Source organism: Hippocampus bargibanti, linkage group LG07 (assembly GCF_051943395.1).
Source record: "Hippocampus bargibanti isolate YZ-2025 linkage group LG07, ASM5194339v1, whole genome shotgun sequence".
In the NCBI taxonomy this organism is placed as follows: Eukaryota; Metazoa; Chordata; class Actinopteri; order Syngnathiformes; family Syngnathidae; genus Hippocampus; species Hippocampus bargibanti.
The window spans coordinates 6,036,140-6,059,986 of NC_142740.1; the positions used below are offsets into that span (position 1 = coordinate 6,036,140).

Here is a 23,847-nt window from a genome sequence, read left to right on the forward strand (position 1 = left end):
TATCTAATAGATAGCTAGCTAACTGGATAGATAGCTAATAGATAGCCACTAGCTAGCTAATAGATATCCAATAGACAGCCAGCTAACTAACTAGCTAGCTAGCTAATAGCCAGCTAGCTGGATAGATAGCTAACAGATAGCCAGCAAGCCAGCTAGATAGCTAATAGGTAGCTAATAGCTAGCCAGCCTACTAGCTCACCAATAGATATCTAATAGATAGCTAGCTAACTGGATAGATAGCTAATAGATAGCCAGCTAGCTGGATAGATAGCCAGCTAGATACCTTATACAACACAGAAACACCCTTAGCCACATGTAGCAATGGTCGACTTAGCATACTGCTACTGGGACGCTAAATCACACAAACGCACACCTCGTTGGTGTTTTTCAATGATCTCCTTCTTCTGCTCAACCGCCATTTTCTTTTGTGTCCTCTTTGGCTTAACACTAGCCTGTGGTGGGGCCTTTTTCGCTTGATAACAAACCATGTCTGCATTTATAGAGATTGGGTGTAGAAAACTAGTCTGCCAGCAACCATGGCGCTGTTCAACCGTGTGGTTTGGTGTTCTTACGCCAAAAACTAGTCCGGCAGCCACCGTGGCGCTGTGTGGTTTGGTTCGTCCGCTGAAAACTAGTTTGTATGCCAAGATTATATTCTCGCAAATTTAACGTTCGTAAAGCGAAAAGTTCGTTTGCTAAAGCGTTCGTAAACTGAGGTCTCACCGTATGTGTTATTTAGTTTTGTTGTTGTTTTGACTTCAAGATGGCTGCCTTTCCAGAAACTCATGTATTTTGTTTTTCTACTTCTTCCTTTCCTTTCCTCTTCCTTTCATCACTTGGCTGCTGTGAAATGTCCATTTCTCCACTGTGAGACTAATAAAGGCTGATCCAATCCAATTCGAATATGTATTTTCATAAGTGTGCATCAAACTTGACACACCTTTGCCCCCACATTGATAATAATAATAATAATAATAATAATAATAATAATAATAATAATAATAATAATAATAATACATTTGATTTTTAAGCGCCTTTCAAAACTCTCAAGGTCACTTTACAGTAACAGGATCAGCTTTTCTGTGGGTGAGCAGCGGCAGCCACATGCGCCAATGCACTCAACCCAGAAGTAACTCAAATAGATAGAAAACTAGCTAGCAAAAAGTTAGCTAATAATCACTCAACCCAGAAGTAACTCAAATAGATAGAAAGCCAGCCAACCAGCTAAGAGCTAGCTAATAATCACTCGACCCGGAAGTAACTCAAATAGATAGAAGCTAGCTAGCTAGCTAAGAGTGAGCTAATAATCACTCAACCCGGAAGTAACTCAAATAGATAGAAAGCTAACTAGCTAGCTAATACAGTAATAATACATTTGAAATTCTAAGCACATTTCAAAACTCTCAAGGACATTTCACAGTCACACCATCAGTTTTTTTTTCTGTGGGTGAGCAGCGGCAGCCAGACGCGCCAGTGTTCACTCAACCCGGAAGTAACTCAAATAGCTAGAAAGCTAGCTAAAATGAGCCGCTTATTGAGCATCAAAAACACGCCTTGGAAATGAGACTGCATGACACTAAAAGCATCCTTCGAACACCTCCTCCTTGTCAATCCACCCCCCCCCCCCCCCCCCCCCAGAGGTCCCGCCCCCCTCCAAAATCACGCCTTCCGTTACACGTTTCAACCAACCGGGAGTGCTCTCGCGATTGGAATAAATTACAAAATAAAAGAAAAAAAAACGAGGCTGAGCGTGAAAGAAGCGAGGGAGAGGGCGCCGTTGGTCCCCCCCCCCTCCCCCCCAAACCCACACATACGCGCAGTCGCACGGTCGGAGCTCGGCGTCGCGTTTGCGCCCATCCGACTCTGAATTTTAGGCGGGGAGGGGACTCGACCCACCCCCCCCCCCTCACCATGGAATGAGATCTTTGATGTGCGGGATTTCACTGACGATCGCCACATCGTTTCCAGTGGATTGAAAAGAGGAGAGGGAGGAGGGAAAAGGTGCAAGAAGAGAAGAAGAAGAAGGAGACCAAATGGAAGCAGCAAGACGGCTCAGCGTCCGCTGATCACTTCCCATGGCATAAAAAATAAAAACATATTTTTAATTTGAAAAAGTACTTTTTTTTTTGGGGGGGGGGGGTCTGTTCTTTCGTTCAACTTGGCTCGCCGATGGAAGGATTTAATGGAGAGCCATTTGCTCAAGTTTATGGATTGAAAGACTTGGCGAGCAGGTAACGCTCAATTCTCAAATCACGTTCATCAAGAGCAAGAAATCATAAATCATCGCAAATCATTTGTCTTCATTTCAAATCATTTCTCTTAATTTCATTTCAAAATTAAACAGCACTTGGCCGTGACCACGTCATTTAATTTTTTATTAAATGAATAATTATTTTTTTTATTTATGTGATTATTTATGTCTGCGTGTATTTTTATTTATTCATTGTGTTTTTTTTATTTATGTAATTATTTATTTATTCATGTATTCAGTTTTTTATCCATTTATATATATATATATATATATATATATATATATATATATATATATATATATATATATATATATATATATATATATATATATATCTTTTTATTTATCTTTTTATTTATTTTTATTTATGTATTTATTTATTCATTTGTGTATTTTTATTCATGTAATGATTTATGCATTATTATGCATATGTATTTATTTATTTGTGTATTTATCTTTTTCTGTATTTACTTATGTATTCATTCATGTATTTAGTTTTTATTTATGTATTTGTATAGTCATCTTTTTATGTATTTATCTATGTATTTATTTATTTATGTTATTTTTTATGTTGTATTTTATGTGTGTAAATATTCATTTATTTACGTGTATCTTTATCTGTTTATGTATTTATATACGTACATGTAATTAATGAATGAATTAATTAATGTATAAATAAAAAATAAATTAAAAAAAATAAAAAAATATGTAATTGTTTATTTATTGATTTATAAATTTGTATATTTATCAGTTTGTTTATGTATGCATTTATATATAATATTTATGAATTAATATGTGTATGTAATTATTTATGTTTATGTATTAAGTATTAGTGATTTATTTATTGATTGATTTATGGATTTATTAATTTGTATATTTATCAGTTTGTTTCTATATGCATTTATACATATAATTAATATTTATGAATTAATATGTGTATGTAATTATTTATTTTTATGTATTAAACATTAGTGATTTATTTATTGATTGATTTATGGATTTATTAATTTGTATATTTATCAGTTTGTTTTTGTATGTGTTTATTTATTTATATACATTTGTGTAATTAATTACTGTATTTTTATTTATGGAATTATTTATGTTGTGATTTATTTATTGATTTATTAATTTGTCTATTCATCAGTTTGTTTATGTATGCGTTTATTAATATATTTATTTATTTTTAGTCGTTTATGTAATAATTTATTTTGTGATTTATTAATTTGTATATTTAGCTTTTTTTTTTTATTCTGAATTCGTATTCATGTTTTTATCACAAATCTATTTATTTGTATCATTATTTATTGATTGATGTATTAATTTATTCATACATTGCCGGACTGCGAAAGGACACATTTAATGTGATTTGGTCTTTAGGGGGGTGGACTGAAATGTGTCCCCATATTGTCCAAAAGCATTCTTACTCGCCATTCATACAAAAAGAAGAAAGAAAAACAAAGTTAGCGTGTTCTAATGTAACGTGATGACGTTGGAATCAAGTTAAAAAAAGTGGGGGTGAGGGGGGGCAGAAATTTCAATATTTTTTTGCGCATGTCCGTCCCGTCCGTCTCATGTGGGGATGTCTTCTTGCTCCTCTTGAGGACGGGACGCCATTGCGAGGAGAATGACGAGCCAGCGGGGACGCCGGAGGCAACATGATGGCCCCCCCCTGCGCCCCCTTTAGACCCACGGCCCTCATGTTTCTATGGACGTGGCTGACGCTGAGCCTGCTGGGGGGTCGGAGGTCGGCGGGGGCCCAGGCCGCCGATCCCCCGCCGGCGGGGCCCCTGGGTTGGCTCCTGACCGCCAAAGGGCCTTTCCACCGCTCGCGGGAATTTAGCGATTTCCACGAGCGCTACCGACAAGGATTCACCACCAAGTATAAAATGTACAGGTAAGGCGCATTCCTCCTTCTTAACGTATTTGCTGGTGTATAAGGCGCACCTCCAATGAATAAAAAATGTCCAAATGTAATATACAGTGAGACCTCAACTTACAAACTTAATTGGTTCCCAGACATAGTGTATAAGGCGAAAAGTGTGTATCTCAAAAAAATAATTCCCATAGGAAACCATTAAAATGGGAATAATCCGTTCCCGGGTTTCCATAAATTATACTTTTCAACTAAATAAGCCTTAAAACTACACACAACTTACCTTATTCTATGTATAATAAATGTGCTATTGTATTGTAATGAAAGAAATACACTGCATGGTATCATAAAGTCATTTGGCGTTGGAGGTTGAAGGTCAAAGGGAATTGTTGTTTGGAAAGAGAGGCGCATTACATGACGACTGTAATTAAAGAAATAAATTGTGCTGTAAAATAAAGTTTTATTTTGATGGTCGTTGATGGCTTATGGAAGGAGAGTCACCTTCCATAAGGACTGTTGGTAACTTAACCTCTGTTGCTGTTCAGTCGTGTGCTTCCGCCGAAGATCACTCCGCCAGCCGTGATGGGTGTGTATTATGAAAATAATGCTTATTATAAGGTTTAATTTTCAGAAATTTGACGTTTGTAAGAAAAAAAGTTTGTAAGTTGAGGTGTTTGTAAGTTGAGGTCTCACTGTATAAACACCATATGTTCCCATGTATAAGGTGCTTGTACCGGAGTATAAGGCGCACCTCCAATTAATGATGTATTTTCAAACGTTTTACATTGATAAGACGCACCTTCAATGAATGAAAAAAGTATTCCAAATATAATATGTAAACACCATATTTTCCCATGTATAAGGTGCTTGTACCGGAGTATACAGTGCACCCCCAATGAATTATGTATTTTCAATGTTTTTCCATGTATAAGGCATTTGTACCGGAGTATAAGGCGCACCCCCAATGAATTGTGTATTTTCTAATTTTTTCCATATATAAGGCGCACCGGACTATAAGGGGACATTGCATTAATGAAAATCTTTTCAAAATGTAATATACCATATTTGCTGGTGTATACGGTGCACTGGAGTGTGAGGTGCACCAGAGTATAAGGCGCACCCCCAATCAATGATGTATATTCAAATGTTTCCAATTATAAGGCGCACATTCAATGAATGAAAAAAAGTTTTCCAAATATAATACATAAACACCATATTTTCTGGTGTATAAGGTGCACCAAAGTATAAGACGCACCACAATGAATGGTGCGTTTTCAAACTTCTTCCATATATAAGGCGCACGGGACTATAAGGTGCACCTTCAATGAATGAAAAACAGTTTTACAATTATATTGAAATACCGTATTTTCCGGTGTATAAGGCGCACCGGAGTATAAGGAGCACCCCAATGAATGGTGCATTTTCAAACTTCCACATATAAGGCGCACCGGACTATGAGGTGCATATTCAATGAATGAAAAAAGTTTCCAATTATAATATTGAAATACTGTATTTTCTGGTGTATAAGGCGCACCGCAGTATAAGGCGCACCTCAATAAAAGGTGCATTTCAAACTTATTTCATAGATAAGGTGCACCTTCAATGAATGAAAGAGTTTTCCAAACATAAAATATAAATACCACATTTTCTGGTGCATAAGGCACACCGGAGTATATGGCGCACCTCAATGAATAGTGCGTTTTTAAACTTCTTCCATACATAAGGCGCACCTTCAATGACTGAAAAAAGGTTTTGCAAATATCACTTACAAACACCATATTTTCCGGTGTATAAGGCGCACCCAAAAGCCTTGATTTTCTTCCCAAAAAAATATCCCTGCGCCTTATATATGGAAACAGTTTGAAAATATGCCATTTGTTGGGGGTGCACCTTATACTCCGGTGCACCTTATACACCCAAAAATACTACATTTGTTTTCTTTATGTATTTATTGATTGATTGATCAATTTATCAATGTATCTATGTATTGATGTGTTTCTATATGTTTTTTCCTTTAATTTAGCATATTTTCCGGTGTATGTGGCGCACCCAAAAGACTTGATTTTCTTTATTAAAATGACCCTGCGCCTTATATGCCGGTGCACCTTATATATGGAAACAGTTTGAAAACACACCATTTATTGGGTTGTGCCTTATACTCTGGTGCACCTTATACACCAGAAAATACTGTACTTGATTGTTTTTATATGTATTTATTGATTGGTGAATTTATCCTTTTATTTATTCATGTATTTAGTGTATTTTCCAATGTATGCGGCGCACCCGAAAGCCTTGATTTTCTTTATTAAAAAAAGACCCTGCGGCTTGTACACTGGTGCACCGTATTTATGTGGAAAAAGTTTGAAAACACGCCATTCGTTGGGGGTGCGCCTTATACTCCATAATTTTCAGACTTAACTGCGGGTGGGAGCGATTGAATAAAACATGAAAGCTGCATGTCAGTCGTTTGAGCAAGGCGATAGATCGCCGGCTGAGGGTGTCAGACGTGACTCGACGGCTACAAAGGTGTTGGCGTGTTCGTGTTTGCGTGTACGTGTGTGCGTGTTATGAGGCACGGTGGGTGAGCGTACGTTTGACGCCACAGGCTATTGTTGGAAAACTACTTTCCGCGACTTCTCCGGGATGCAGAGACATAAATATCAGGGCTGAAAATCTGCCTTTGGCAAAATACTTCATACGTCAGTGGTGTCCAAACTCTTCTGGATCAAAACTGAGTGCACCTGAATGCACCACTGGGTTTTCAAACGTTCTCGACCAATTTGGTTTTCAAACAAAAACAGATTAACAATTTTTACATTCATTATAATGAGAAATGTTGCAGTTTTTGAACTTCTCAGTTCTCGATCAATTTGGTTTTCGAGCGAAAAGTTTGCGTTTTTTTATGCCTCGGTTTCACACCGAAAATGGGTTATCACCTAAACTGAGCGCACCCGAATGCACCACTGGACCCCCCTTCACTTCCTGATACATCACTTCCTGGTGTCACGTCTCTTTGACAGACGCTTTAGTGTTGTTTTTACAGTCAAATTTGGGTTTTTGAACGTTCTCAAAAAAATTGGGTTTTTGACCAAAAACGGATTAATACATTTTACATTGATTATAAAGAGAAATGTTGTTTCAGTTTTCGAACTTCTCTGTTCTCGACCAATTTGGTTTTCAAACAAAAACAGATGAACAATTTTTACATTCATTATAATGAAAAATGTTTCAGTTTTCGAACTTCTCAGTTCTCGATCAATTTGGTTTTCGATCGAAAAGTTTGCGTTTTTTTATGCCTCGGTTTCACACCGAAAATGGGTTATCACCTAAACTGAGCGCACCCGAATGCACCACTGGACCCCCCTTCACTTCCTGATACATCACTTCCTGGTGTCACGTCTCTTTGACAGACGCTTTAGTGTTGTTTTTACAGTCAAATTTGGGTTTTTGAACGTTCTCAAAAAAATTGGGTTTTTGACCAAAAACGGATTAATACATTTTACATTGATTATAAAGAGAAATGTTTCAGTTTTCGAACTTCTCTGTTCTCGACCAATTTGGTTTTCAAACAAAAACAGATGAACAATTTTTACATTCATTATAATGAAAAATGTTTCAGTTTTCGAACTTCTCAGTTCTCGATCAATTTGGTTTTCGATCGAAAAGTTTGCGTTTTTTTATGCCTCGGTTTCCCACCAAAAATGGGTTCTCACCTAAACTGAGCGCACCCGAATGCACCACTGGGGCTCCCCTACACTTCCTGATACATCACTTCCTGGTGTCGCGTCTCTTTGACAGACGCTTTAGTGTTGTTTTTACAGTCAAATTTGGGTTTTTGAATGTTCTCAAAAAAATTGGGTTTTTGACCAAAAACGGATTAATACATTTTACATTGATTATAAAGAGAAATGTTGTTTCAGTTTTCGAACTTCTCTGTTCTCGACCAATTTGGTTTTCGATCAAAAAGTTTGTTTTTTTTATCTCAGTTTGCCACTGAAAATGGGTTCTCGTCTAAATTGAGCGCACATGAATGCTTCACTGGACCACCTTTCACTTCCTTATACGTCACTTCCTGGTGTCGCGTCTTTTTATGACCGACCCTTTCGTGTTGTTTTCAAGGTCAAACCTGGGTTTTCGAACGTTCTCAAACAATTTGGTTTTCGAACAAAAACGGATTTACAATTTTTACATTGATTGTAATGAGAAATGTTGTTTCAGTTTATGAACTTCTCATTTCTTGACCAATTTGGTTTGGGGTTTTTTTTTGTCTCAGTTTGCCATCGAAAATGGGTTCCCGCCTGTTTGTACTGATCAATCATGATTACAAAAATAATAATAAAAAAAATAAAAGCAGACATTGATGATATTGATTATTATGGGAAATGAATGGCTGCCGCTGCTCACCCACACAAAAAAAAAATCACGTGACTGTAAAGTGTCCTTGAGAGTTTTCAAAGGCGCTTAGAAATTAAATGTATTATTATTACAGTAAAGTCTCGTTATATCGATATTCAAGGGAGTCCGAAAAAATATCGATATAACCGGGACTATCGATATATTGTTTGCATGTAATTTTCTCCGTGCGTGCATAGAAATAGTATCGATATAACCGGGACTATCGATATATCCGATATCGATATAACGAGACTTTACTGTATTATTATTATTATTATTATTATTATTATTATAAATGTTTCGCTTTTTGACAAACTCAGTTTTAAAGAGGTTTCTGGAAGAGATTATGGTCAAAAACCCAAATTAGGCTGTACTGTACAGTAAAATCTCGCTTTTCAAACGTTTTGCTTCTCGACCAATTCGGTTTTCAACCAAAAACGGATGAACAATTTTTACATTGATTATAATGAAAAATGTTATTTCACTTTTCGAACTTCTCAATTCTCATCCAATTTTGGTTTTCGATCAACACGTTTGGGATTTTTAATGTCTCGGTTTGCGAATGAAAATAGGTTCTCGCCTCTTTGTATTGATCAATCATGATTACAATAATAATAATAATAATAATAATAAAACCAGACATTGATGATATTGATTATAGGAAATTATAGGAAATGAATGGCTGCCGCTGCTCACCCGCACAGAATAAAAAAATCCCGTGACTGTAAAGTGTCCTTGAGAGTTTTGAAAGGCGCTTAGAAATGAAATGTATTAATATTATTATTATTATTAGTAGTAGTAGTAGTAGTAGTAGTAGTAGTATTATAAATGTTTCGCTTTTTGACCAAATCAGTTTTCAAACAGGTTTCTTTGTATTGATCAATCATGATTACAATAATAATAATAATAATAATAATAATATTAATAATAATAATAATAATAATAATAATAATAAAACCAGACATTGATGATATTGATTATAGGAAATTATAGGAAATGAATGGCTGCCGCTGCTCACCCGCACAAAATTAAAAAAATCCCGTGACTGTAAAGTGTCCTTGAGAGTTTTGAAAGGCGCTTAGAAATGAAATGTATTATTATTATTATTATTAGTAGTAGTAGTAGTAGTAGTAGTAGTAGTAGTAGTAGTAGTAGTAGTAGTAGTAGTAGTATAAATGTTTCGCTTTTTGACCACAGCAGCTCATGTATTTCGTTTTTCTACTTTCATTCCTTTCATCACTTTGCTGCTGTGAAATGTAAATTTCTCCACTGTGAGACTAATAAAGGCATATCCAATCCAATCCAATCCAATCCAATCCAAATCAGTTTTCAAACAGGTTTCTGGAACAGATTATGGTCAAAAACCCTAATTTGACTGTACTGTACAGTAAAATATCGGTTTTCAAACGTCTTGGTTCTTGACCAATTCAGTTTTCAACCAAAATTGTGTTTTTTTTTTATGCCTGGGTGTACAACCAAAAATAATCTGGAATAAATCTGGAATAAATCAGGAATCTGGAATAAACTGAGCGCACTTGAATGCGTCACTGGACTCCCCTTCAGTTCATTATATGCCACTTTCTGGTGTTGCCTCTCTTTAAGACCAACATATAAGTGTTGTTCAATAAAGTTTTTAAAGCCCATCCTGGGTTTTCCAACGTCTGGGTATCTCGACCAATTCGGTTTACGATGAAAAATGTTGGAGGTTAAAGAAAAAAAAAAATAAGCGTCCAAAATAAGAAATACATCCAAGTCCAAATTGAAAGGACCTTGTTTTCTCCACGGCCGCTCTATTTTAACAAGCCAATTAAGCCGGCCGCCGCCGTTAAATCCCGCCTAGCGCGATAGCGCCGTACAAGTGCAAGGAAGCGGGGGTGGAGGGGGAGGGGGGTTGCGTTTTATTAAGCAAGGAAATTGCAGTATTGATTTGTTGCTCCTACGAAGGCCGGCGAGAGAGAGAGAGAGAGAGAGAGAGAGAGAGAGAGAGAGAGAGAGAGAGAGAGAGAGAGAGAGAGAGAGAGAGAGTCAAATTTGCTCACAGCCAACCTACTGATCCCTCTCGGATTGCAATTTGTCATGGCGCTTTTGACAAGCGATGAGGCGACTCGGACGAGATATCAGCTAGCGAGCGACATCCAAGAAGGCCACACACAAACACACACATGCTAGTTTTCAAAATTGAAGTCAAAAATAATGACTGATTGAGGTTTACATGGGATAATTGGACATTTTGGTTGGGACTTTAGCTAGCATCATGGCACTTGACATGCTTGATTTGCTTTCGCGGGCAGAATAAAATGATGTTTCGGGCCACATTTGGCCCATGGGCCTTGACTTGGACACCACTGATGTAAGGGATTAGCCAGCTGAATAGAAAGAGAGCAAGCTAGCTAGGTCGCTAGCTTGCTAGGCTCAATTGCTAGCTAGATAGCTTGATCGCTTGTTAGGTTGCTAGCGGGCTAACTCGATCACTAGATAAGTCGATAGCTAGCTCTATCACTAGTTGGGGTGCTAGCTAGCTTGCTCGATCACTAGGTAGGGTGCTAGCTAGCTAACTCGATCACTAGCTAAGTCGCTAGCTAGCTCGATCACTACTTAAGTTGCTGGTTAGCTAGCTTGATCGCTAAGTAGGTTGCTAGCTAGCTAACCTGATCACTAGTTAAGTCGCTAGCTAGCTAGCTTGATCACTAGGTAGGTTGTTAGCTTTCTAAATCGATCACTAGCTAAGTCACGAGCTAGCTTGATCACTAGTTAAGTCGCTAGCTAGGCTTGATCGCTAGTTAGCTAGCTCTGTCATAGCTAGATTGCTAGCTAGATAACTCGATCATTAGCTAAGTTGCTAGCTAGCTCGATCACTAGTTAAGTCCCTAGCTAGCTAGCTCGACTGCAAGGTAGGTTGCTAGCTAGCTAACTCAATCGCTAGCTAAGTCTAAATGAATGAAATGAATGACTAATGGTTTTAAATATATTTAACTATCTAGCTAGCTATTTGCTATCTATTTGCTATCTAGCGAGCTGGCTGGCTATCTGGTTAGCTATCGATGAACTATATAGCTATTTATCTGGCTATCTATTCGCTATATAGCCATCTATTGGCTAGCTAGCTAGATTTCTATCTATTTGATTTACTTCCGGGTTGATTTAACGCTGGCGCGTGTGGCTGTCGCTGCTCACCCACAAAAAAAACTGTATCCTGTAACTGGAAAGTGAACTTGAGACTTTTGAAAGGCACTTAGAAATTAAATGGATTATTATTATTATTATTATTATTATTATTATGTCGCTAGCTAGCTCAATCACGAGTTAAGTCGCTATCTAGCTAGCTCGATCACTGGGTAAGTTGCTAGCTAGCTAACTCGATCACTAGCTAAGTCGCTAGCTAGCCAGCTCAATTACTAGCTACCATTCACTAGCTCGGTCTGACCAGCTGACAAAGCGCTGGTCAGACCTCTGGCAATGTTTTTCTCTCCCACGAGGGGTCAAAATGTGCATTTTGTACAGCCCCCCCCCCCATTTCAAGCTCATATAATTTATATAATTTAGCAATTAACTTATTTTTTTTTCTTCCACTAAATTGAATGCAGTCAGTTCTCCGGTTGAGGAAGTGAATGTATCAATACCCGATGGAAACCCGATGACATTTTGCCGCGCTTCATGTGACCTTTAAATAGTCCTGTGATTAGATGCATTGGGAATAGACGCTGTAGGTCATAATAAACATGAGCGTGTTGGAGAAGTAGGCGGCGACACACTTGACAATTCAACGTTGACCTTGGAGGGACTTCCGCACCCCCCCCCCCCCCCCCCCCTCGGTTTTCAACCAAATCGGCTTTCAAACAGGTTTCTGTAAACGGATTATGGTCGAACAGTGCGACGGTTATGGGCGGACTAGTTTTCCACACCCACTTTCTTTGAGTCCACTCGGTGCAGATGTGGTTTGTTATCGAGTGGAGTACTTTTGCTATGATGGGACCGAAAAAGACCCCACCACAGGCTAGTGTCAAGCCGAAAAGGACAAAAAAGAAAATGACGGTCGACCAGAAGAAGATCATCAAAAAACACCAACGAGGTGTGCGTTTGTGTGACTTAGCGTACCAGTACCAGTACGCTAAGTCGACAATTGATATGAGTGGCTAAGGGTGTTTGTGTTGTCTAAGCTATCTGGCTGGCTATCTATCCAGCTATCTGGCTATCTATTAGCTAGCTATCCAGCTAGCTAGCTATCTATTAGATATCTGATGGTGAGCTAGTTGGCTGGCTAGCTATTAGCTACCTATTAGCTATCTAGCTGGCCGACTGGCTATCTGGTAGCTATCTATCCAGCTAGATGGCTATTAGCTAGCTAGCTAGTTAGCTGGCTGTCTATTGGCTATCTATTAGCTAGCTAGCTGGCTATTAGCTATCGAATAGCTAGCTAGCTTTTGATTTATTTGAGTTATTTCGGGTTCAGTGAAAGCTGGCGCGTGTGGCTGCCGCTGCTTACCCACAGAAAAACTGATCCTGTGACTGTAAAGTGACCTTGAGAGTTTTGAAAGGCACTCAGAAATCAAATGCTTACAAATGAAATGTATTGTTATTAGTATTATTATCACAGAAGCGGTTGAAAAACCTCTGTTGATTTGAATTAACGAAAAGCAGCTAGCAGGGGACAGTGTAAGTGTCTTGATTACATCAAGAGGCAACTACATTAACGACCATCACAAAGGTCAATAAAACCACTTAATTATAAAATAGTTTATTTATTTCATTAAAATACAATATCACATTTATTATACATAAAATAAGGTATATTTTGTGTCGTTTTAAGGCTTATTTTTTATAAAATTATGTTTTATGGGGATCTGGGAACGGATTATTCTCATTTGAATGGTTTCTTATGGGAAATAAATGTTTGGAAGATTAATTTTTTACCTTACACACACTTTCTGGGAACCAATTAAGTTCGTAAACTGAGGTATCACTGTATTCTTGTTTTTTCAGACTATTAAAAGCAGTCGCCCGCCGATACCCGACACTCCAAGTCGAAGCAAAAGGGCCGCCAAAAGTACGAGCGCATCGAGGCCCTCGTTCAAGCCGTTCCTTGTCTTTTGTCATGAAATCTACTACGTGTGATTCTTAACGAGAGATAGTTACGAGATATTGCGATAGCTATCTAAATAGCAAGATCGTGAGATAGCTAGATAGCGAGATAGTGAGATGGCTAGCTAGATAGCGATATAGTGAGATAGCTAGCTAGATAGCTAGCGAGATAGTGAGATAGTGAGATAGCTAGTGAGATAGTGAGATAGTGAGATAGCTAGCTAGATAGCGATATAGCTAGCTAGATAGCAACATAGTGAGATAGATAGCTACATAGCGAGATAGCTAACGAGATAGCTAACTAGATAGCGAGATAGCGAGATAGTGAGATAGCGAGCTAGACAGCAAGACAGCTAGCTCGATAGCAAGGTAGTGAGATAGCGAGCTAGATAGCGCGATAGTGAGACAGCGAGCTAGATAGTGAGATAACTAGCTTGATAGCGAGATAGTGAGATAGCTAGCTAGATAGCGAGATAGCTAGCTAGATAGCAAGATAGTGAGATAGTGACATAGCTAGATAGTGAGCTAGCTAGTTAGATAGTGAGGTGGTGAGATAGCTAGCTAGATAGCAAGATAGCGAGATGGCTAGCTATATAGCGAGATATTGAGATAGCTAGCTATATAGTGAGATAGCTAGCTAGATAGCGAGATAGCTAGCTAGATAGCAAGATAGTGAGATAGCTAGGTAGATAGTGAAATAGCTAGCTCTATAGCGAGATAGTTACATAGCTAGATAGATAGTGAGATAGTGAGATAGCTAGTTAGATAGCGAGGTAGTGAGATAGCTAGCTAGATAGCAAGATAGCGAGAGGTCTAGATAGATATCGAGATAGTGAGATAGCTAGCTAGACAGCGATACAGTGAGATAGCTAGCTAGATAGCCAGATAGATAGCTAGATAGCGAGATAGTGAGATAGCTAGCTATATAGTGAGATAGTGAGATAACGAGCTAGATAGTGAGATAGCGAGATAGTTAGCTCGATAGTGAGACAACGATATAGATAGCGAGATAGTGAGATAGCTAGCTAGATAACGAGATACTGAGATAGCGAGATAGTTAGCGAGATAGATAGCTAGGTAGCGAGATAGTGAGATAGCTTGGTATAGTGAGATAGCTAGATAGATAGCGAAATAGTGAGATAGCTAGGAAAATACCGAGATAGATAGATAGATAGATAGATAGATAGCGAGATAGCCAGATAGCTAGCGGGGGCTTCTCCAGTTCTGAGCTCGACTGTACGTGAGTCGCGTTATCTGACTGGAGTTGATCCATTTCAAGTAGGTCCCCCCCGTCGACGCAAATACATAAAATGGCGGCTGGTCGCCAGGACGGGGACAGACATGAAAGCTGTTTTGTGTTTGCTGTACTTATTTCCCAAGGGGGGTCGTTGTTATTGGTGGGAAATTGATTGGCGGCAGGCCTGCACCCACCGGGGGGGCTGAATGATATTCCGGGTAATCAAAAATTACTTTCAGCAAGGCGAGCTTTGTTTCAACGATCGTGGTTGCAATACTGGAGACGACATTTGTCTCTTTCTTTTTGTGTGCGTGTGTGTGTGTATCGTGGTGACCGCTCAAGGATACAAATATACTGTATACTGTCCTTGGTAGCATTGAAAGGCACTTGAAATAACATGTATTATTATTATTACATATATTATTATGATATACAATAAAGGCTAATCCATTCCAGATTTTATATTTCAAAACGATTTTCACTGAGGTCTGCCTGAGGTCCACAAAATCAGCTCGCTTTAATTTTTTGTATTTTTATTTTCATCTGTCTGTCTGTCTATCTAATGTATCGATCGTGCTATTTCACTCTCTAGCTATCGAGCCAGCTATCTAGCTAGCTACTTAGCTATCTCGCTATCTCGCTCGCTAGCTAGCTATCTCGCTGTATAGCTAGCTATCTCGCTATCTCACTATCGAGCCGGCTATCACAATATCTCACTATCTAGCTAGCTATCTACCTATCTCACTCTCTAGTTATTTACCCAGCTGTCATATTGTATTTGTTGTTGTTTTTTTGCTACCTAGCTATAAAGCTCACTCGCTAATTTCACTAGCTAGTAAACTAGCTATCAATATATTTATTTCTTATAGATAGATAAGTAGATCGCAAAAAAACAGAAATAAATCTTTCTAGCTAGCGAGATTATATATATATATATATATATATATATATATAGAGAGAGAGAGAGAGAGAGAGAGAGAGAGAGAGAGAGCTAGCTAGCTATCTCTAGATTTATTTGTTTTTGCTATTTACCCATCTATATATAACAAAAAAAATAAATTGATAGCTAGCTTGCTAGCTAGTGAGAGTAGCAAGACAGCTAGAGAACAAAAACAAGGAAATATATATATATATATATATATATATATATATATATATATATATATATATATATATATATATAGAGAGAGAGAGAGAGAGAGAGAGAGAGAGAGAGAGAGAGAGAGAGAGAGCTAGCTAGCTATCTCTAGATTTATTTGTTTTTGCTATTTACCCATCTATATATAACAAAAATAAATAAATTGCTAGCTAGCTTGCTAGCTAGTGAGAGTAGCAAGACAGCTAGATAACAAAAACAAGGATATATATATATATACTATATATATATATATATAGCTACTTCGCTAGATTTATTTCTGTTTTCTTGCTATCTACCAATATACCTATATTATAGATGTTTTAAATTCTAAAACAAAGGAATAAATGTATAGCTAGCTTGCTAGCTAGTGAGAGTAGCGATACAGCTCGATAGCAAAAATAACATATATACATATATAATAATAATAATACATTTAATTTCAAGCGCCGTTCAAAACACCCAAGGACACTTTACAATAAAAACAATAAAACAAATAAAACAAACAATATATATATATATATATATATATATATATATATATATATATATATATATATATATATATATATATATATATATATATAAAATGATGAAAACATTGGAACGAAAAACTGAACTTTGAAGTACACAATCCAAGATGTTGAGTCCCGACGCGATTGCAAGGTGCCTGATTTTGACTTTGATCGTCTCTCACATGTGGTCTGTCGTATTTGGGTCGTATTCATCTTTTGTATCACGCATCAGGTTCCTGCGCTCCGTAGATAAAGACGGCTTGGCGTGCTACAAGGACGGGCTGAATATCAAACACTTTCAGACCAAGCTTGCACCAAAAGAGGTGCTTGGAGCAGCGCCGGTCTATCTAACAAATGAGGGGAAGGTGTGGGGGAGGGGGGGGAGGTTGTTCACCCGGTAAATGCAGCAATTTTGATGAATAATCACCTGCAGAGAAACACAATGTGTTTCACTGTCGTGCAAAGCCATTGTCGCAGCTAGATGTAGCAACATGCAATGTTCATGTTAAAGGGAGGGGGGGGGGGTCTCTTGATCTAAAACTATGATCAGATGACCTTGCCTAGTCTCTCATCTCATCTCATTTTCCGTATCGCTTATTCCTCATTAGGGTCGCGGGGGTTGCTGGAGCCTATCTCAGCTGTCTTCGGGCACGAGGCGGGGGACACCCTGAATCGGTTGCCAGCCAATCGCAGGGCACACAAAGACGTACAACAGTCACTCTCACACTCACACCTAGGGACAATTTGGAGTGGTCAATCTGCCTGCCATGCATGTTTTTAGAGTGTGGGAGGAAACCGGAGCACCCGGAGAAAACCCACGCGGGTCCGGGGAGAACATGCAAACTCCACACAGGGAGGCCGGACCGGGACGCGAACCGGCGACCTCTGCACTGTGAAGCCGGTGTGCTAACCACTCGACTACCGGGCCGCCTACCTTGCCTAGTACATTACGAAAATTAATTGGTACATCCCAGATAGAGTGTGTTAGGCGAAAAGTGTGTATCCCAAAAATTATTTTCCCATAGGAAACCATTAAAATGAGAATAATCCGTTCCCAGGTCCCCATAAAACGGTGTTCTACGAAATAAGCCTTAAAGGACAACCGACGTCATTTTTTTGTTTCCTAACTGACAACAGAAAAACGTTTTATAGCATCTAAAATACCCAAAACACGCAGTATGATATTTTTATACAAATGCAAAACACAAATAAAAATGACTTAAAGTGTCCAAAATCTGCAAAAAAATGAGCTGCGAATTGGGCATTTCCAGAAAGTCCCGCCCCCAGTTCGTGACGTCACGGCAAGACGTCTTGGATTGCTGGAGAATCAAAACAATGGCTTCAGATTCGGAGAATATGCTTCCTTGTTACACACCCGTTATGAATATGATACAAATAGTTCTGAAGAGGAAAGCATACATGTTTGCAATCGATTAAATAATTTATTCCGTGCCATTTAGAGGCAACATTATGGGGAAATGTATCACCCAAAAAAGGCAGAACATGGCGTCCAAGCTCCTGTGAGGAATTAATCAACCTGTTTGCACAGGCTGATAAATTCCTTCCAAGGAGCTTGATCACCCTCTTCTGGCGGCTTTTTGGTGCAACACGAGGTTTTCAGACCAAACAAGTACAGCAAAATACATTGACGTGATGGAAGGACTGCTACAACGTCTTTTTTTTTTCGGTCAGGGGCGTTCCTTCAGTGACGTCACGTATGGACTCGTCACCGACTCAAAAACAAGACTTCCTGAATATTCAGCGCGAGTCTTAAAATGTAAAATATAGCTATATGTGGTGGAATCTTTGTAAAATACGCTCAGTAGAAGTCATTTGAAGCCATTTTACAAATTATGGACAAAACTTGTCCGGAGACGGCGGTTGTCCTTTAAAACTACACAAAATATACCTTATTTTATGTATAATAAATGTGCTATTGTATTGTAATGAAAGAAATACACTGTACTATATAATACAGTCATTTTTATTTACATTTATGATGGTCATTGATGGCTTAATGGAATGGGAGGAGGTCGGAGGGAGGGAATTCCTGTTTGGAAGAGTCGCATTCCATTAGGGCTCTAATGAAAGAAATAAACTGTACAGTATAATAAAGTGGTTTTATTGACCTTTGTGATGGTCGTTGATGGCTTGATGAGGAACGGAGATTTCTTCTTTCACCATCTTGAGCAATGAAGCCCCTGTAGGCTTCGGCAGGTTTACCATCAGAACTGGCTGCCTCACCATCACGAATGACACTATGAATCCCGGCACGACGCTTAAAGTTCTCGAACCATCCGTGGCTAGCCTTGAAATCATCAATGGATGACGAACTTCCAGGTTGCCTCGAGACGAAGTTGCCGTGCTTTCTCGACGATATTATATTATATTTCTGATTCTGATTCTGATAATTTTACCTAGTTCTTCATCAATCGTGTTCTGTTTAGCTGGGTTGATTTTTTTGCACCAAGTGTACAGATGGCTTGTGCGGGTTATTTGTGGAGCCTGATTGATGGAATATTTTAACCTTGCAGTCTACACTCTGCCTTTTAACTATCAAAGTTGAAACGAGTCCAAATGTCACTGTTTTCTAAACATTTTCTCGCTTTCTGTCGTCTGCCTGTCTATTTAATGTTTAAATCCCCCTCACTGCTGTGTTCTTGACCAATCACGTGGCTTTAACCGAAGATTGGGGGCAGGACAAAAACAGTCGGCTGCTATTTTCTTGTTAGGAGAATGGGCTCGTTTGCGAACGACACATCACTCATTGTGGCGCTCCGTGTCTATCCCGAAACATAGTTCGTATACCAAGGTAAAATTGTCATACATTTAACGTTCGAAATCCGAAAGGTTCGTAAACCAAGGTGTTCGTTACCTGTACATACAGGTAACACCCGACTTACGACCAGCTCGACTTACGACCACCCGTACGTACGACCACAACCTCCGGACCCAATGTTTAAAATTTTTATTCTATGCCTGGCACCGCAACACGCTAGCAGGCCGGCAACGCGTACAACAATTTTGGCCAGCCAGCCAGCATCTTTAACTCGCACAGCAATCGACCATGTGATAGCACCAGAGGGGGGGAGGGGTTTACGAGTTATTTAGCCTCTGAGTCTCTATTCAACATTTTGAATTGATTTCGACTCACGAGCATTTTGACTTACGACCGTTTGGTCGGAACGGAACTCGGTCATAAGTCAGATGTTACCTGTACTTGTTTTTTTTCCTTACAGACACAAATTCATATGTATGATTTGGCATTCTCTTCGTCTATGCAGGGAGTTCGGACGATGGAAGGTGAACAGCCTGGTTTCGGAAAGGCAAGCGAACAATGGCTTCCCCTTTCCGCTGGATCCCGAGTTCCAACAGGCCATTCGGCATCTGGGACGGCGGCCCAGTCTCAGCGCCATCACCGACAATATTATTCGGAAATATGGAACCCACTTCCTGGTTTCTGCCACGTTGGGAGGTAAATAAAGCCAAATGGGCCGGTTTGCTTGTCGTATTCGTGATTGTCCGACTTTGAATCTGCCGTTTTCAAATGTGAAGTCAAGAATAGTGGCTGTTATTGTACTTAAAATGGGACAATTTAATATTTTGGGTCAGACTTTAGCAAGTTCCATAGAATTACAGTTTGATTTGCTTTCGCGGGTCGAATAAAATGATGTGGTGGGCCAGATTTGGCCCCCGGGCCTTGACTTTGACACACTGATGTAAGGGATTAGCCAGTTGATAGAAAGAGAGCTATCTGGCTAGGTCGCTAGCTATCTGGGCTTTATTGCTAGCTAGCTATCTTGATTGCTAGGTTGCTAGCTAGCTACCTAAGTCGCTATCTAGCTTGATCACTAGTTAAGTCACTAGCTAGCTAGCTCAATTGCTAGCCAGTTTTCTAGCTAGCTAACTCAATCACTAGCTAGGTAGCTAGCTAACTAACTCGATCACTGGCTAAGTCGCTAGTCAGCTCGATCACTACTTAAGTCGCTAGCTAGCTAGCTTGATTGCTAGCAAGGTTGCTAGCAATGATACAAATCCATACAAATCTATCAATCTAGCTCGCTAGCTTGATAGATTAGTATGGATTTGAACAAGGTTTATTTGCTTTCGCGGGCTGAATAAAATGACGTGGCGGGCCAGGTTTGGCCACTGGGCCTTGACTTTAACACTGTGATGTAAGGGATTAGCGAGGTAGCTGAATATAAAGAGAGTGAGCTAACTAGCTAGCTTTATAGATTAGAATTGATTTGAACATGTTTGCTTTGCTTTCGCGGGCCGAATAAAATGATGTGGCGGGCCAGATTTGGCCCCTGGGCCTTGACTTGTGATGTAAGGGATTAGACAGCTATCTGAATAGAAAGAGCACTAGCGAGCTCCATCGCTAGCGAGCTCGAGAGATAAATATGGATTTTAACAAGTTTGATTTGCTCACGCGGGCCAGATTTGGCCCCCGGGCCTTGACTTTGACACCTGTGATGTAATGGATTAGCCAGCTAGCTGAATAGAAAGCGTGCTAGATAGCTGGCTCACTAGCTAGCTCGATAGATGAGCATGGAATTTCACAAATTTGATTTGCTTTTCGCGGGATGAATAAAATGATGTAGCGGGCCAGATCTGGCCCCCGGGCCTTGACTTTAACACCTGTGATGTAAGGGATTAGCGAGGTAGCTGAATAGAAAGAGAGCGAGCTAACTAGGTAGCTTGATAGATTAGAATGGATTTGAACACGTTTGCTTTGCTTTCGCGGGCCGAAAACAATGATGTGGCGGGCCAGATTTGGGCCCCAGGCCTTGACACCAGTGCTATAGTGGGTCGAGAATGTTGACGTATTTTGATTTTCTCCTTGATTGATCATATAAGACGATTGATTACATTCTGCGTTAATTATAAAGGAAGGGAAACAAAATACAAAACCTATCTGACGGAAAAGTCAAGCAAAAACCAATCTCAAATGTCAATTGAAGTGGCGAGGTGGTTTCTTGAAATGATTGGTCTCTTGAAATGATTGGTCTCTGCTGACAGCTGAACGTGTCACCAGAAGAGCACAGTGATATCATGCGCTTGATTAATTAAATCTCCCGCATGCTCAGTGGCTCAGACATGGCTGCCCATTATTTGTTGTGTTCTTTTAATCATCCAAAAGGTCACGCGCACGCGCACGCCCACCCACTCCGACATCTTGCTTTGAAGTAAACCTCTCGATTATTCCTCAACTTCTCCAGCAGTGAGAACTTATTTCTTTCTGTTCCTGGGGTGTATTTTCTGCACTTTAATAGAGCCAAATTTGATGCGATTATGATAATTTTTTGAAGCATCTATCTGACTGTCTATCTATCCTGGCAAAGCTAGCTAGCTAGATAGCCAGTCAGCTAGTTAGCTAGCCAGCTAGGTAGCCAGCCAGCTATCTATCTATGCACCTATCTACTGTATATGTCTGTATGCCTTTCTGTCTATATATCTATCAGAGAAAACCTAGCTAAAGCTAGAGCTAGATAGATATAGATATAGATATATAGATTGGATATGGATTGGATTGGATATGCCTTTATAAGTCTCACAGTGGAGAAATTTACATTTCACAGCAGCAAATATAGATATAGATATAGATATAGATTAAAGTCTCTTTATATCGATATTCTCGGGAGTCGGAAAAAATATCAATATAAACGGACTATCGATATCCGATCCTGCGGCATGTAAATTTTCTCCTTGCGTTCATAGGAATAGTATCGTAATAAGCAGTACTATCGATATAACTGATATCGATATAACAAGACTTTACTGTAGATATAGATAGATAGATAGATAGATAGATAGATAGATAGATAGATAGATAGATAGATAGATAGATAGATAGATAGATAGATAGCTAGCTAGCCAGCTAGCTAGCCAGCTATCTATCTATCTATGCCCCTATCTAATCAAAGTCAAAGTCTGATTTATCGTCAAATATGCTAATATGCATGATATCTATCTGTCCGTCGGTCTGTCTGTCTATCCTAGCAAAGCTAGCGAGAGCTAGCTAGCCAGCTGTCTATCTATGCACCTGTCTACTGTATATGTATGTATGCCTGACTGTCTGTATATCTATCCTAGCTAGCTAGATAGATAGATAGATAGATAGCTATCTAGAAAAGCTAGCTAGAGTTAGATAGATAGATAGCAGCCACCTAGCTAGCTAGCCAGCTATCTATCTATGCACCTATCTAATATATCTATCTGTCCATCTATCTATCCTAGCAAAGCTAGCTAGACCTAGATAGATAGATAGCAGCCAGCTAACTAGCTAGCCAGATATCTATCTATGCACCTATCTGTCTGGTCTGTCTGTCCTAGCAAAGCTAGCAAGAGCTAGCTAGCTAGATAGCCAGCCAGATATCTATGCACCTATCTACTGTATATGATTGTCTGTCGGTCTGTATCTATCCTACCAAAGCTAACGAGAGCTAGCTAGATAGATAGCAGCCAGCTAGCTATCTATGCACCTATCTAGTGTATCGATATGTCTGTCGATCTATCCTAGCAAAGCTAGCTAGAGCTATCATGCTACCTAGCTAGTCAGCTATCGATCTATGCACCCATCTAGTGTATCTGTCTGTCTATCTATCCTAGCAAAGCTAACTAGAGCTAGATAGCTACATAGCCAGCCAGCCAGCTAGCCAGTTACCTATGCACAACCTGTCACTGCAATGTGACAAAGAAAAATGATTGATTCGTTTTCCACGAACTGACTCGAACACAAAAAAAATTAATAAATGCCTGAAAATGAATCAAGGGTGTTGCTCGCAATCCAATAATTTCCCCCTTGAACAAACTCATGAAACCAATATAAAGCGACTAAGATTCTGTTAAAGGTGACATATTACGGATATGAAAATGACTTTTTAATTGCCGGTATGATAATATTTGTGTGTGTGAAGTGTTTGCCCGCCCGTCAAGCGTAAATGAACCTGCCAAGTCAAGATTTGCGTGTGAGCTGCTTATTTCCGGAAGCGAAAAATGATTACATTTGCAACGTTTGACAGATCCAAATGCGCCCAGGTTGCGTTTGTCCGGTGGGCGGAGCAAAAATATCAATTAATTGATTCTACCTGCAGCTAGATGAGATTTGATTTGTATTATTATTATTATTGTTTACAGTCCAGAAGAGACTCGTATGACAATCTATCTATCTATCTATCTATCTATCTATCTAGTTAGCTACAGTGTGTACCTAGCTATTTACCTATGTATATAGCTATTTAGCAATGTACAGTGATACGTCGGTTTCCGAACCCCTCGGCTTACGAACTTTTCGGTTTACGAACGTTAAATTGATGAACATCTTACCTTGGCATACGAACTTTTTTCGTACACGGAACT

General features: G+C 39.2%; 2 protein-coding genes across 4 annotated transcripts in view; one reads left to right on the forward strand and one right to left on the reverse strand.

Annotated features, from left to right (window-relative positions):
• Positions 1 to 23,847, reverse strand: part of LOC148895280 (protein CFDP2-like) — a 251,007-nt gene that overhangs the window by 219,675 nt on the left and 7,485 nt on the right. The window lies entirely within an intron of this gene.
• The window catches only part of LOC148895282 (BMP/retinoic acid-inducible neural-specific protein 3-like), a 63,041-nt gene continuing 41,092 nt past the window's right edge, over positions 1,899 to 23,847 (forward strand). Inside the window, exons 1-3 of the mRNA XM_089001654.1 lie at positions 1,899 to 2,231; positions 3,853 to 4,145; positions 19,770 to 19,960. Coding sequence (XP_088857780.1) covers positions 3,907 to 4,145; positions 19,770 to 19,960 — 430 coding nt within the window. The 5' untranslated portion in view covers positions 1,899 to 2,231; positions 3,853 to 3,906. The remainder of the gene's footprint in view (positions 2,232 to 3,852; positions 4,146 to 19,769; positions 19,961 to 23,847) is intronic.